The sequence below is a fragment of the Embiotoca jacksoni genome, unplaced genomic scaffold, assembly GCF_022577435.1.
Source record: "Embiotoca jacksoni isolate LCO1_2020_lvr unplaced genomic scaffold, fEmbJac1.0.p SCAF_4, whole genome shotgun sequence".
Lineage (NCBI taxonomy): Eukaryota > Metazoa > Chordata > Actinopteri > Embiotocidae > Embiotoca > Embiotoca jacksoni.
In genome coordinates this window covers 13893507-13908924 of record NW_027185392.1, presented here as the reverse complement: position 1 = coordinate 13908924, position 15418 = coordinate 13893507, and the positions used below count along the sequence as shown (strand labels likewise).

The 15418-nt window shown below is 38.5% G+C and overlaps 1 protein-coding gene across 4 annotated transcripts in view; it reads left to right on the top strand.

Annotated features, from left to right (window-relative positions):
• Nucleotides 1-15418, top strand: part of inpp4b (inositol polyphosphate-4-phosphatase type II B) — a 137735-nt gene that overhangs the window by 7427 nt on the left and 114890 nt on the right. For all 4 annotated transcript variants that reach the window (XM_069167184.1, XM_069167187.1, XM_069167185.1 and 1 more), the window contains exon 3: nucleotides 11327-11445. In XM_069167184.1, coding sequence (XP_069023285.1) covers nucleotides 11327-11445 — 119 coding nt within the window. The remainder of the gene's footprint in view (nucleotides 1-11326; nucleotides 11446-15418) is intronic.

The following is a 15418-nucleotide window of genomic DNA, read 5'->3' as shown; positions in this document are numbered from 1 at the left end:
TGTGCATTTGATACTCAAATAGTGCTGCAGGTTGAGGGTTAGCAGTTGCGTAGGAAAACTATTTGAATGTAAATTAACTGTCATGGTGGAAAATACAGCTGAGAGCTGACAGAGAAGTGCCATGTCCCTTCTTTAAATGCCTCAGTTGACTGCGTGCCCAATGCACACTCCATCTATCCAACCGTAAGTGTAGTGTTGCCACTTTTTTCTTCAAGAGAGGAAATAACAGGTTCACACTTCTCTTGATCCGGCTGAAATTTATTTGCATTGTTTAAGTGCTTGAAGATCCAATTATCTCTCTGTGATGCAGGAGAGCCAATAAGTTGTCGTATTGACATTTGAGGTGTATTGATTGATTCACAGTGTCAACTCAAACCCACGTTTAGATCCGCTGCAGTTTGCCCTGTTAAAGTTACTTCATTCCGCGTTAATACAACCTCAAAGCGTCCTATATCTCTTTCAAATTAAAAGACATCTAGCATTTTAATACACAGAGTCCTCTATTTTCGTCAAGGCTTTTTTTTTTTTTTTTTGCAGTAACCTGTTGTGAGTGAAATCAGACAATAACATTTTAGATGAGGAATCAAAAACACCTGTTAAAAATAGCAGGATTATATTGTTGACTTTATTAAATTAAGGCAATGGAAATATACATTATAGTTGCCTCCAGATTGCGATAGTACATCTAGCAAACCAGCAAGGCAACACAAGCTAAACCATATAGCATATTTTATACACAAGAGGAAACAGCATGGTTTGAAAGAAAATTACAGATGACACAGAAAGAAAAGAACCATTCACAAACTGCTCTTTCACAGCAAGCAGACAAGAAAGTATCTCAGTCCTATACTAGACAAATTATTGAAAGACAGCAGAAGAAGGCTATTTCTAAAGGAAGTGACAGTCAGAGTACATCTCAAGCTCCCAAGCAGGTTGTTCCAGCAACTAGAACACAAAATTAAAAGGTAGCTTCAGCAGAGTTAAAACTGACCCTCAGTGAACAGCAGTGACAAGATGACTGGAGTGGTCTGAATGGCCCTTATCTTTTAAGCATGTTGAACACATGCTGGACCAAGGTTATTCAGTCCATAGATAAGCGACTGTAATAAATCCAACTGTGTACTTGAGATTTGAAGCGGTAAGGTGAAATGCACTTCCTGTTGTAGTTCCTGTTAAAACTGTGGTTACAGTTTTGTAAATGAGCTGCATCTGTTTCATATTCTACAGAGGTGAAAAACATATGTTTAGTGTAATAGACTTTAACTATTTTTTTGGAGGTGTAGGTGTGTGTGTGTGTGTGTGTGTGTGTGTGTGTGCGTGTGCGTGTGCGTGTGCGTGCGTGTGCATGTTTGTGTGTGTGTAGGAGTGGCGCTGAAGCTCCCAAGTAATTTTGCTGCCAATTAACATTTAATGATTACCTGTCGACAAACATGATATTTAGGGCAGTACTCTTCCCTCACATGGTAATGATTAAAGGGGCACTCCAACAGTTTTATAAATTTGACAAATTAAATTAAAAATTTGCAGTTAAAGCCTAATGATATATCGGATGATTAACTGAATGAGACCTCAGCTTAAATGGACGACATATAAACCTAAACTGAGGAAACATTTTGTTTTTACTTTTGTACAGATTCAGTAGAATACAATAATCAACTATATGTCAGGCTTATCTTCCGGATGGATTTTAACGCTTCAGCTTTGGACTCATTTATTTTAAAGGTTTTGTTTTGACACCGTACCATAAAATCTTATGTGAAGAGTCATCTCTACCCACAGTGTAAGAAATAAACAAGTTCACAGAAGAGATTTAAATGGTTTGCACATTTCTGTCTCTTAAAATGCCAGCCAATTTAAGACTGTGACTTCTGTGGTTTAGTGGTTTAGTTGGCCACATAATCATTCTATTTATATCTCTTTTATGAACCGTTAATTATTTATCTTGTGGTGACCCACAACCACCGCCCCACCTCAAAAACTTAAGATTGCTTTCGGGAGAACAGAGGTCTCTTTTTGGGAATGCAAGTCCCTCCCTTTGAACACGGACTGAGTTTACATAATGAATTAGATGCATTAGTGCTTTGATACAAACAAAGTAAGAGCAGTGTTAAGTCTTTAACAATTCCGTCCATTTTAGGAGCAAGTAATCAGTTTGTTGCCAGTAAAACTCTGGAATCAAGTAAATAGTGCCTAATACAGATGTTAGCAATGTTCATGCAGTTATGTACAAATTAATACACCTATTCCAACGCACATGGCCTTTACAGCAGTCTGTTATAACTGAATATCTAAAAAAAACTTATTTTGTCAGAGTTTCAAGGTAAGTGGTTGCCTCAATAGATTCAATATCAGGTCAATTCTGTGCTGTGATTTAACCACATTAAAAGCAAAAGCTGACTTTTTATTCTAAAAATCCTTTTGTTCATTTTCTAAGTCATGCTCCTGGTTCTCTATAGCAGAGACAATAGAAAATTGTAAATACTTTTTCTCAAAGTGAATTTCTAATACTCTTCAACAGCATTGGAACAGAAGTGTTACAAGACGCAGCGTTTAAAAAATACATTTACATCCTTACTCAAATAAAAATATTCTCCTTGAAATCTTATTTTTTGCATAAATATCCAGATGTAGCAGGCACATAGTTACTGTGAATGGCAGCTTGACAAATGCACTTTACAATATACATGATTCAATTTACACATAAGGTGCCATTCACATATGAAATGACAAATTACAGAAATAATATTTAAGTTTTTTACTGATTTAACCTTATTTGCTTAACAATATCCTTTTGTTTTTCATCAGTGATCAGTGCACTATGTGACTGAACATATTTATTGAAACATGACCACTCTAATTTTCCCTCCATTTTCCCCAGACCCACTGGTAAACAGGTGTGCAAAACCGTGGCACATGCAAATAATGTTGTCAAATTAATTGAAGCGTTGAAGTAATTATCGTGATGAATAAGCGTCTTCTGGAGATGAGCATATATTTGTCTCATGTGGCAACTCCCAGTGCTCCCCTCTCGATTAAATGGAATTTAGATTCATTATAGGGTCATAGAGGCCGGCTGTTTTAAAACTCATTTCCAGCAAATTCATCTTGAAAGAGCTCTGCATATCCTAATTACACAACATAATTACAGCATAGTAATTGAAGCCTCCAAGGCTGGGCAAACATTATCACTCCAGTTGTTCAATTGTTATGGTTATTTAGGAATCAGTCCCAGTACACTTTAGTAGTTTAGTTGCTTGACTAAAATTGCCAGCCAAGTCATTGTTGAATTATTTTCACTCAAGCTAAGGCAGGTAATCCACTAATAAATGACAAAAAATCTCCAAGAACTCTTAATTTGTTCACTTGTTTTTCCTCCTGTTCAATTCTTTATTAGAATGTCTATCACTGTTATAGACTGTAGTTCTCTTTCTTCTATCCATGTCACGCATTATCTCCCCTCCAGAGGTGCACAGTCAGTAAAGGCAAACCAGGCAAATGTTTGGAACCCTCCCAAATAATGGGGATATGGGGCCTCTGATGGCCCTCCATATTGTCACATTTGTCACAACTATAAACCTCTTTAAACTTCATATAAAGGCCGCAGTGCACCACTACTGCCCCAAAAACCTCTAAATGGAACCCCCTGTAGCTACCATATAATACAGAGGGGTATGTGTGTAGGTATATGCAGATGTGCATAAATCATATGTGTGTTATACAGTTTTAATAAAGTATGATTGAGAGTTAATATTTAATGTTAAATATTTACATGTTCCTCCTCTTTTGTTGTTCAAATACTCAGATGTGTGTGCATCTGAGTATCTTTAGGTGTATTCTTATAATTTATTTTGATCAAATACAATTGGTCAAAAGCATTTTTTAACTGTATTTACTGAATGCATTTCTATGGGACTGTGTGGTGGTGGTACTGGTGCTGGTGCTATAATGGGGGAAGCCCTGATAGTCTTAATTGCCTCGGGCCCACCCGAGTCTACTTCCGGCACTGCTCCCCACTTCCTTCCTCGAACTGTAAATGTCTCTCTAAGGGACTCTTTTGTCCTTTCCCTCTATCACCATCTCCGTTTCCCTTTCCTGCCACCACCACCCTGCTTCATAATAGCAATGACCTTAGAGGGTCAGTAAAAGTGTCATATACCTGTAAGAAAGCCAGTCTGGTGATGCATGGTTGCGCATCTATTCCCATTTCAATCACCAAACTGTCTGTGGTTGACTGTGCAGTAGGATAGGGAAGATCCCTCTGACCAGTCAAACATACATCCCCAGAGGTGGCTGATGGGGACAGTCAGCAAGCTATCTGCAGTACCCCATCACAGGTCTTGTGTGTACAGTTGCTACAGAAAGCGTTCTGCCTGTGTCACTTTTTGTACAGTTTATTAGAAATGTATTTTAAATGTATAAAATGTGCCTTTTTTTCAATATGTACACTCATATTGGCAAAGTTAAAACATGTTTAGGAACTCACAATAAAACTGTGGCAAGGCATTGATCACGGCATGGGTATGAAATCATTTCTAAAGCCATGACTATTCCCAGAGCACAGTGATTACAGGTCTTAGTAAAAGGCAGATGACAGCTTGTTTGGAGTTTGTAAAACTGTATTTAAAGGACTCTGATAGCTTGTGGAAAAACATTCCCCGACCCTATGAGTCAAGACTGAACCACTTAGAAAGAACTTCAAACACCGGGAATTTCTCATCAACTGCAACTACCTACAGTGAAGCACGGTAGTGGTAGTATCATGCCATGGGGTGCCTCTTCACAGCTGGCATAGGGTGACTGGTCAGAATCAAAGGGAGACTGAATAAAACCAAAGACAGTGCCTGTAGCACTGGGATAAACTAAACCCAGGTTTCCAAATTCTGTAGAAACCTTCCCAAAAAGCCTCAAAGCTGTAATGGCTAGAGTGACTTTATTTAAAAAAAAAAAAAAAAAAAAAAAAAAAAAAAAAAAAAAAAAAAAAAAAATTCAATACATTTATATATTAAGTGTAGATTGACAGGGAAAATGCTAAGTTTATTTATTTTGAATGAAATTTACGACAAGTTAAAGTGCACAAAGAGGGAAAGGGTCTGAATACTTTCTGAGGCGATTGTATGAGAAAGATAAAAATACAAAAAATAGAAAACTTTGATATCAAGGAACAATAAAATTTAGCCGGTGTTGTTTAGAGGAGAGAGAAACAGAAAGAGAGTTGGCGATGTGATGAAACAGGCTGAAAGAAAAACGAAGAGGCTGATGTGCCCTTTAGCGATAATGTGTGTCTGCACAGGTGTTTAAAGAGTTAAACACATTTCACACTGACAGTTTTGACACAACACAGCCGAAATCACAGATGCTGTTTGAATATCAGTACATGCGAACATATTTTTGCATGACTAACAAAGTAATGTGTGTTTTTTCCGCACATAAACTCCTATGCTTTCAGCTTTCCTCCCTCATGAGCAAATGTGAGACCTCCTTTAATGTGAGTCCAAAAGACCTGGCACCAAGATCTTGACGAGAGAAGGGGAATGTGGAATTAGAATAACCCCTGAAGAGATAATGCATGGATGAGCACTGCTGTGCTACATGATACTCTACAACCTTGTCTTGTAGCCTTTTTTTTTTAAATCAAAAACAACAGCTAAGAGAATCAAATACTGAATGTTACTGTCTTTCATGCTGGTATCCAAATCTTTAATGTCTTCTTTTTACTCAAGTCAGTAATTCAGGCTTTTCAAACATTGTCAGGATGAAGCCCAATACTACTAATTTGGTAATCCCCAATTGGGATCAAAAGTCTACCAGATGTAACAGATGTCTGCTGTTTAAGGGAAGGTCACACCCTCCGACCATGGCAACGTTTAGATTTTTCTATGATTGGATGTGGATGATAAAAGGCTGTATGTATGTAACCTGGAAAGATCTGTCACCAAAATAATTCAGATCGTTAATAGATTGTGGCATGAGTCCGTCCTCCTTTGTCTTTATTATGAAGAGTTCACTTAATCAGCATGAATATTTTACCATGGTTGCTGTAACCTTTCCAAATTATTCTTAAGTTTCTGTAAATTCAATCTTTAACTGATATTAACCAACTTGTTTCATTTAGAAAGGTAGATGGGCAAAATGAGACCATTGCATCTTCAGATAGCCTTAAAACAAAGTGGACTAGTATTCCCAAATTCTAAACGGTACCAGGTTGCATGTTTGTGTTCCTATATTTGGGAGTAGCTCAGAGGAGGACCCATATTATTCTTGAATGGATGTCGAGTCTGCTTCAGTATCTCCTCCACCTCTTGGTCATTGTTTATATATGACCTGAAATACGACCATAGCCTTGGTTAAAGGCGTTTTCTTGTTGGAAAATGCTCTCAAAGTATGGAGAGTAGCGAGGGAGCTTGAGAAATACTGTGGTGAGGACTCTTCGCTCTTACCTTTATTTTGGTATTCTGAATTTCCACCTGGCCTTCTACCCATAACCTTTAACATTTGGGGGCAAAACAGATTAATGTAGTTGGAAACCTAATAAAGAAAAAACATTCTGATGACCTTACATTATTTTAAGATGAAGATTGATTTACTTGGCGGCCAGTCATTTTGATATCTCCTGGCAACATTTTAATTTTTAGTGAGCCTGCAGGGTCTGTCTGCCTACCCCTTTAAGAGAGAAGTTTCTAAGAAACAAAATTATTTCAAACTAACAACGAGTTCGACCATGTACTATCAAGACTTCTACAGTTTCAAGGAACTTTGAGAAAATTATTTGGGCTCTTCAGTACATGACTGTAAGAGAGTAATATTAGAGCTAGCTGGTCACTTGAGTACCCATAAAGACTCTGAATTTACCTAAATGATGAAATGTCCTCCAGTGAGTTTGGATAGATTTGGCTGAATCTGAGCACACAAAGGCTCCTTTGCATCTTTTTATTCATCCTGTTGCTTCCATCAGCTGTGAAACCAATAAATACCAGTGCACCAAGCGATAACGGAGCCACTACCATGTTTTACTGGTGAGGTGCTTTGAGTCATAACCTTTTACTTTTTTTTCTTGGCTTTTTTTCTTTGCATAATTTTCATACTGTATAGGTTTATTTGTCTTTTATCTACCTGTAGAACATTTATGCCAAAGTTTGACCGGTTTCCTTTTAAAAACTACATCCTGCCTTTCTGCTTTTAAGTCCCTTTTGCATCTTGTGGTGAATCCGCTGAGGTTCTGGCCTTGAAGTCTTCTTCCAATCATACATGTATGCTTACAAGAAGGTTGAGTTGCTGTGCAGATGTAAAGGGTTTTTTCCTCACCATATAAATCATTTTCTGTTCATCCACCTGTGATCCTCAGTATCCAAATATGAATCAAATTTATTGCCAAGTATGTCTTCACATACAAGGTATTTGCCTTGGTGTAGTGCTGCATGACCATCAAAAACAAAAAAATAAGAGAAAAATATGAATTACAGTAAGAAAAATACAGCTAGCACCAAAGGCACGTGGTAGAAGTAAAACTTCACAATAAAGAATAAATACAAAATGACGTCCTACTTCAATTATACAAAGTATAAATGCAACAAAATACTATACCAGGTTGTTTACCGTTTCCTAGTTTTCCTGTTTGCACAGGCTTTTTTTTTTTTAATGAATTCAACTGCAGAATTTTCCAAACCCTTTACTATTGCTCTGAAAGCTTTCTGCTTGTTTTTAACCTCATTGTTCACATCTTCTCTTGCATGTTCACCTCTTTAGCTCTCATATAAACTGGGGGTCCTCATTTAAGCCTCAGTTTTTGTTCACTTGTTTATGGAAAAACAATGAATGAATAATGCATTTATAATTGCTGCTTATACAAACAATATATCCATAATGTATATAAAATTACAATATCTATTGTCTGGTTATTTCCATTTTATTTCCATTTGTAGCAGAACAGCTACAATGTCTGGTTTTAGGTTTGCCTTGTAATGGCTGCATGCTGTCCTTTTAGATCAAGTTATTCCTCTTATGATTAACTCTACGCTCCCCTGCTGTGGCACATCTTCAACTCCCAGACTGTTTTACCAATTCTCAGGCAAAACTCAGACAAAGTGTGTGAGCTTAAGAATGTAAATACAGAGTTTTTATAGATGTCAGGGAAACACTTTTCAGTTTAATATCACAAAATGCGATGTTTCTGTTTGAATACTTTACAGTGAGTCTCATGATGAAACATACCGTGCAGAACTGAAGAAATTAGCAAATGAGATTTAGTGTAATGAAATTAAACGGAAGTTTCAGAATTGATGTCACGGGGTTTCAATGTAATAGATGGGCTGTCTTTATCAGTAGACTTTGATAGTTATCCAGATTATATACATTTAGCTATTTTGAAAAAAGATTGTACAATATTCAGTCACTCTACAGTTATTTTATTTCCATTGTTAACATCTTTACTTGCTACTATGGGTATATTTGATATGTGTTCAGGGCCAGAGCAAAAATCTAAATTTATGTATTCTGCCATTAATCAGAAACTCCTTTAAGATGAAAGCTTTTTCCAACTCTGTCCGTGAACCCGGTATGAAAATAATATTGTGATTGTTATGGAGCAGATGTTCACAACACTCAGACAGAAATCAAAGTGGCTAGAGTTTCATAATTATTTTTTTTAAAGATGTTTTACCTCTGTCAAGGATAAGACTTTCAAACAGCTGTCAATATGTTTTGTGAATAAAGGTACTAACCCTTTCTACAACTGAATCCTTTTTAATATTTGACACTGTCAGTCAACCTTCAAGCAAATAGTTCTCTGCTGGAATAGAAGAAGTGTGTTCAATTTCACATGAGTTATGCTGAAAAGGAATAATAAAGTCACAGATTACAACAAAAGCATAGGGTTTTCCATGCTGAAAGCGATCCTTTTTTTTTTTTCTTCACTCCTTGCCTTTCTTGCAGTCAAATAAATGTGTGTCAAATGCTCATTAAATGCTCGCTTTTCTTGTGGTGCTATTCTTAAGAAGAAAAAAAAAGAATAGTTTACCCTTACCAGCTTAAGCTTTCCAGTGCTACCGGAAAATGTCTGGTTTTAACTTAAATGCAGATCACTGTGGCTGTGTGTAAGTTTGTGTTCATAGAGTAAGCTTTATTTTATGTTCCGTATGTTTCTGTGTAAAATAATTGGCTCGAACAGTTGCTCTTTGGAAAAGAAACGTTTTACCATACCTTTTTTTCCACATCTTACCCAACACATCAGGGAGAGAATCAGATAAACCTCCTTAGTACCAGACATAAATAAAGGTCCACATGCGTTTTTTTAAACTGCTACAGCTACCTTTCATTTATTTTGGTAACTCTGTTGTTGCTTCCCTCCTTCTTTTAAAATGCCCCCCCCCCCATCTCTCCCCATAAGAATCCCTTTCATCTCCACTTTCTGCTTAGTTGCCTTAAACATTAAATTTGCGCCCATGAAGATACTATTGGAAGAAAGATTCCTCTGCCTCGTCTGTCTATTTAATGAAATTTCACCCTGTAAGTGGTATTATCTGGACTATTTTTTTGCAGAGTGATGTGTGAAACTGGCTGGGCATTGAGAGCAGATCAATGGCTGTTTACATGCCAGAATTGTGCTGGATAGATAAAAATGCAGCTTTTGGACAATATCCAAGGAGTCTTGTGAACAAAATTTTTTCATCACTGTACTCAAGTGTATGCTAATTAATACATGAATTCAGAGCCATATGGTGTCATTTACTCAGTATGAGTGTGGATGTTTTTATAATCCTTTCACGTGAAGCAGATGTGAACACAAGAGTCACGTCTTCTGTCATTTATTCAAGGTTTTAAAAAAACTCTTAGCTACAGAAATTTGCATTTTTCTTGCTCAAGGCTGCACACATGTTTGTACTACTATATCTCTGACTTTACCAAAGACATTACAAGGATGTCTTAGTACAGTTGTGTTTTTCACAAGATGCAAGATGCATTGGTTTGGTTATGATGGTGGATTATCATTTTGTCAGAGGGAGTTTCTGTTCATTACAATACAAGTTTCCTAAACAGGAATTTAGGGATTCAAACTCGTTGTGTCCTTGGAAACCAGGGGGGCCGAGTGACAAGCTCCTTTTGACGTCTAAAATGAAAGCCCTAATAAAACTGATCTCTCACTACCAGGGGCAGTTCTACTTACCTGGCTGTCATTTTAATCAACTGCTGAGGCATCAATTTTATATTTCAGTGTATATTTTATTTAATCCCCCAAAAGTTTGATTGTGTTTTGGAGTTGAGGCCTCAGGGCATACTGCGCATTTAATTATTTTGTCTCGTTGTGGTGATGCAGGTCTTAAGATCTATATTTTACAGATCTATGGGCACGGTCTAAAGCGCATGATGCAAGTGCATTTATGGTGTGTCTAAATCCACTTTTGCTGGTTTAAACGGATAACCTGAGTCCAAAGTAAGGCACATGGTTTAAAAGGTTGGTACTTAGTCTCTTAATTAATCATTGTTGTGTTTTGTACGTAACAGGAAATAAACCAATCAGAGTCGTCTCCCAACTGCTTTAAGAGCGGGTGTACTTTCACCTTGGCGGATTGCTATTACGTTGACAGATTTGCTGAGTAGTCGGAAAGAACACCTCTCCACCGGGGAAACAGATCTGTTAGTGTGCAGATTGGGCAGATTATTGAACTGAATAATAATCTTTCACATTATAATCTTTTTATTTGTAATCTTTACACATATTGGTGCGCTGCTGCAGGTCCCTGTTTGTGTAACAAGCAAAGGTTATGCATGTTGTGCGTGTTGTGCACCTGCCTATCTAGTCCCACATTACTATCCTCATAATGCACTCATTAAAAAACAATAAAATACTGCACCATTGACATAAAACCAGGTTTTTGTTGGCCAATCACTTTCTGCTACTTTGAGCAAGTACTGCACCCACAGTGTGCCTTAAGACCAGCAGGTCCATGGGTGCTCAGATGGGCGCAAGTACAAAACCAGGGTGCCGGACAGGAGAATCGTAACTGCGTCAGCCGGAAACTTGCAAAGACACTTGCATGGCGCTCGACGCCACTTTACAACTGGTGTAATATAGAGCTCCTAATCCAACAGGAGATGTTTTTAAATCTACTTTGGCTGTTTTCTTCTTTCTCCTCCTGCTGTATGTTTATTTACTGTGATTCCCTGCCATCTACTGTCATTTTCACCATTTGTGACCCAGTGTCGTGTGATTTGTGTATCCTAAAGTATTATCTTCCGTTCTCATATTTCATCCTCTTCTCGTCTCCCATTTTCTCTCCATCCTCTCCTCTCTCTATCGTTTCTCCCTTCCTCCCTCTCTTCCTCTGTGCAGCCTGTAATGATCTGGAGGCCTCAGGCAGAGACAGGAAGCCCAATGCTTTGGTCCAGGTGGCTGTCATAGATCGCCACAAGCAGCACCTTGTGTCTCACGTGTGCACTGAGATAGTTGAGGTAAGGCATCGCACGCATGCACGCACACACACACACACACACACACACACACACACACACACACACACACACACACACACACACACACACACACACACACAGTGTGCCATCCTCTCTCTGGCTCTCTGTGACCCTTGATGTTTGTTGTTTTGCTGTGTCTCTGGGTCACTGGGTCTTGGTTGGTGTTCTCTCCCTTTCTATCTGCCCTCTTTTTTTTTCTCAAACTTTTTTCCCATCTGACTCACCGAAGTGGAACAGACAATGAACGTTAAACTTGTATTTCCTGTGACAGTTGAGTTCAGACACCCCCGTGAGTTGGTGTGAAGCTCTTAATCAGGGAATATACAGTACATGTTTGTGGGTTTAATTGTGTGGAGGTTACATATAATGAAATGGTTTTTGTGCTCTTTCACCTCTTTAAATTCTTCTTTTTACCTGCAGTGTGACAGTGTGTTGCTAAGGCAACAGCACACAAGTGTTTTTTGGGCAGCAACAGCTGCCCCCCGCCGCACCATAGAACACACACTTACACACATGTGAATAGACCAACACACACAGTTTTTCTTTTCTTTTCTTCTTCTCCTTTTTCTTCCTCGTATGAGGGCAAAGTTTCCAGACGCATAAAAAAGAGACACTATTTTCCTCCTAATCCAGTAAAGCTAAATTAGCATAACTGTCTCTTTGAAAGACTGATTTCAACTGCTTTTCCCCTCAGTGAAGGGAACAGCCGCGTATGTGTGTAAGTGCATGTGTGTGTGGAAACACAGGATGTGGTAGGATACTGTGTGCTGGCTCAGCCAGCTCTGCAGACACTCTGGAGTTCCGCTGGAGTTTTGATTTCATGGCAGTAATGTTCAGGATTTGGAGAAGGATCTGAAGATATGGACTGCTTTCGACTTCACAAAAACAGGGTATGTGAACATTCAGTAGGATTTTATAAGTCTGTTTTAAAAAGAGAGGTTTGCAACCTTATAAGAGACTCGAAGATAGTCTGAGGAATTTGCTGTGCCATATATTTATTTTATTATTCTGGATAATGTAATGTAAGTGAACATCATTTCTATTACATAAACGAGTATTTTTAGCACTTCCAATAATAATAATTAGATCAATCAGTTTACCAATATTTGTGGTATTTTGACTGAGACGTAGAACAACTTTGAAACAAATCTGTGTCATTAAACTCCTCTTTGAATAAAGTTTTAGTACATTCACAAGAACACAGGTTACTTGATAGGACACAGATAACCAGTCAGGTTTCCCACTAAAACATTGCCATCCAACATGCACAGTAACAGATGTTCATTAACCTGTGTGGCCAAAGGAGGACCTGTGGATGTGTGTGAGAGTGTTTGTGTCTTTGTGTGTGCTGCGGAGTCTCAGTATCTGAAGACGGCACAACAACTGCCACTTGTGTTTCTCCTGTTGTCACATTCCCAGGATGCCTGCTCTCAACAGCTGCTATCGGCATTGCTGGACGCTGGTTGGCTTGGCAGCTTGAAAAGCTCCAGCATTAGTCCTAATCATGTGATAGGTGTGTTACCAAGAATCCGCTGTGTGTGATATGAGTTAGATTCAGAAGATAAATGATGGAACATGTCAGCTGCTCTATAGTCTTGGACATGAATTACCAGACACAAGTCGGAGAAAATAACTAAATAGCATTAAATCCTTTTAGGTCTGAGTATTTCACTTTTCTAGTTGAAACCAATGTACGCATCAGTAGTTGGTTACTGAAACAGTACAGAAAATAGCACAGAACTGTGTTTAGCACATATTTATTTTATAGAGTGCCTAAAGATACCAACTGTTACAGTACAGTAAAATAAAATGATACACAGGTACTTCATAGCGATGGGTAGGGCCCCTGTTTGCCCTCAAAACAGCCTCAATTCTTTGTGGCATTAATTCAACAAGAAGCATTCTGGTCCATGTTTATAATGCATGAGCATTACCCTGCTGAAAACAGCCATTAGAAGATGGTACACTGTGGCCTTAAAGGGGTTCATGTGGTTGGCAACAATACTTAAGCAATGCGATTTAAGCCTTTATCGTTTGGTATTAAGGGGTCCAAAGTGTGCGAGAAAACATTCCCCACACCAGTGCTCCAGCAACAGTCTGGACTGTTGACACAAGGCAGGTTGGGTTCATGGAGTCATGCTGGAGTCAGCCAGCTGCTGCCTCAGCAAAAAAATTGAGATTAGTTGCACCAGGCAAATTTTTTTTTTTTTATATTTTCAACTGTTGTGTTTTGGTGAGCCTGTGCCCACGGCATTCTCACATTTATGGCCTTGGTTGACAGGAGTGGAACCTGACGTGGTTTTCTGCTGTTGTAGTGCATCCCGGTTGGACGTGTTGTGCATTCAAAGATGCTTTTCTGATCACCGCTGTTGTAAAGAGTTGTTGTCGGAGTTAGCGTAGCCTTTCTGTCAGCTCCAACCAGTTTGGCCTTTGTCTGTTGTAGGTTGTAAGTTGTAGGTGTCTGCAGAACTGCTGCTCTCTGGATAGGTTTGTCTTTGGTGCCATTCTGAGTAAACTCTGGAGACAGTTGTGCGTGAAAACCCGGAGGTCATTCTGATGTTTTATTTGATCATTAACTGAAGCATCTGACCCTCCATCTTCATCAGCAGCTGCCACATTATAGGTGAATGCATGACTAAGTAGGTATTCAGGTGTTCTCACCAAAGTGATAGGTGAGTGAATACCTCAAAACATCAGAGTGAATAGTAGATTATGATATCATTTTTTTATATGTAGGTGGTGTCACTTGAGAGTTTACAACTATAAAAACAACAGACATGAATTAGCTTCTTGCAGTTTGAAGAAAAAGACAAGCATTGTGGTGCGACAGCCTCTGGTGCACAGAGAAAACAAGAGCATGACATAAAATAGTCAATCCTTGGGAAAATATTTGCTTGGTGTTTTGAAATGTGAAATTGACAGTGTGTATTTGTTTGTATCAAAAATAGAAAAGAAGGTAACTGGGGTAAAAAAAAAAGTAAAAAGCCAAATCCACTGGTGAAGCACTTGTTTAAGTTCCTTTGAGTACACAACAGTCAAGTAGACAAATGTCTTGTTTACTAATTGTTCAAACAGCATACTGTTAACAATAGTACATAATTTATACTTAATAGAAATTAATATAATATTAAACTGGGACACTGTGCCATATTTCCACAATAGGCAGACCCTTTTTATCTTCACAAAGCAAGTGTATGTCTCAGTGCTGGTACTGTATCTTAATCTGCTGTTGGTAAAACAGGAAAGACCAGTGACAGCTTAAGTTGAAGATCTAAAGCCCTCTAAATCACTTTAAAGTGCAAAAGGAAACATCTTGGACAAATTGTATTTGAAGCTGCAGACACAAAAATTCTGTCTCGTATCTTTTATTAAGTGTGTAGAGAGAGAAAAATTCAGTAGAAATGGTAAGTTCACTGTTTTCCACATGTGCATGCTTTCTCCTGTATGTTTAGCAGGACACAAGAGATGAGGAATTGGGATGGAAAGAGCTGCATCCTGTGCCAAACCTTAATATGTCTGTGTAGGAAAATCCCATTCCTAAAACATAGGCAATGGGTCCAGGAGTGGCAGTACTCGAGAGGATTTGACGTCATGCAAAGCCAGGGGATAAAACAGCTTTTGATGTCATGGAAGCAGAGAACCCCCTCCCCCCCCCTGCCTGGAGGCAGTCCAAAAAGTCTAGTCACAGTGTGTTTATATGTAATTATAAGTGGTCAAGGGAGAGAGAAAAACCTCCAGTGTCGGGAGATTCAAGGCAGAATACATGTACTTTCCCCTCAACCCAATCACACACAAACACACCCTCTTAATGGCCTAAATTGCCTGTTCCACTGAGGATTGCAACCAAATGGACAAAAACACAAGAGAGGGGCAGCTGTCCCCCTCAGCATATGTTGACCACTTGTATGACAGACTGGCTTACTTCTCTGTGTAAATGGAGACAGGCTTACCA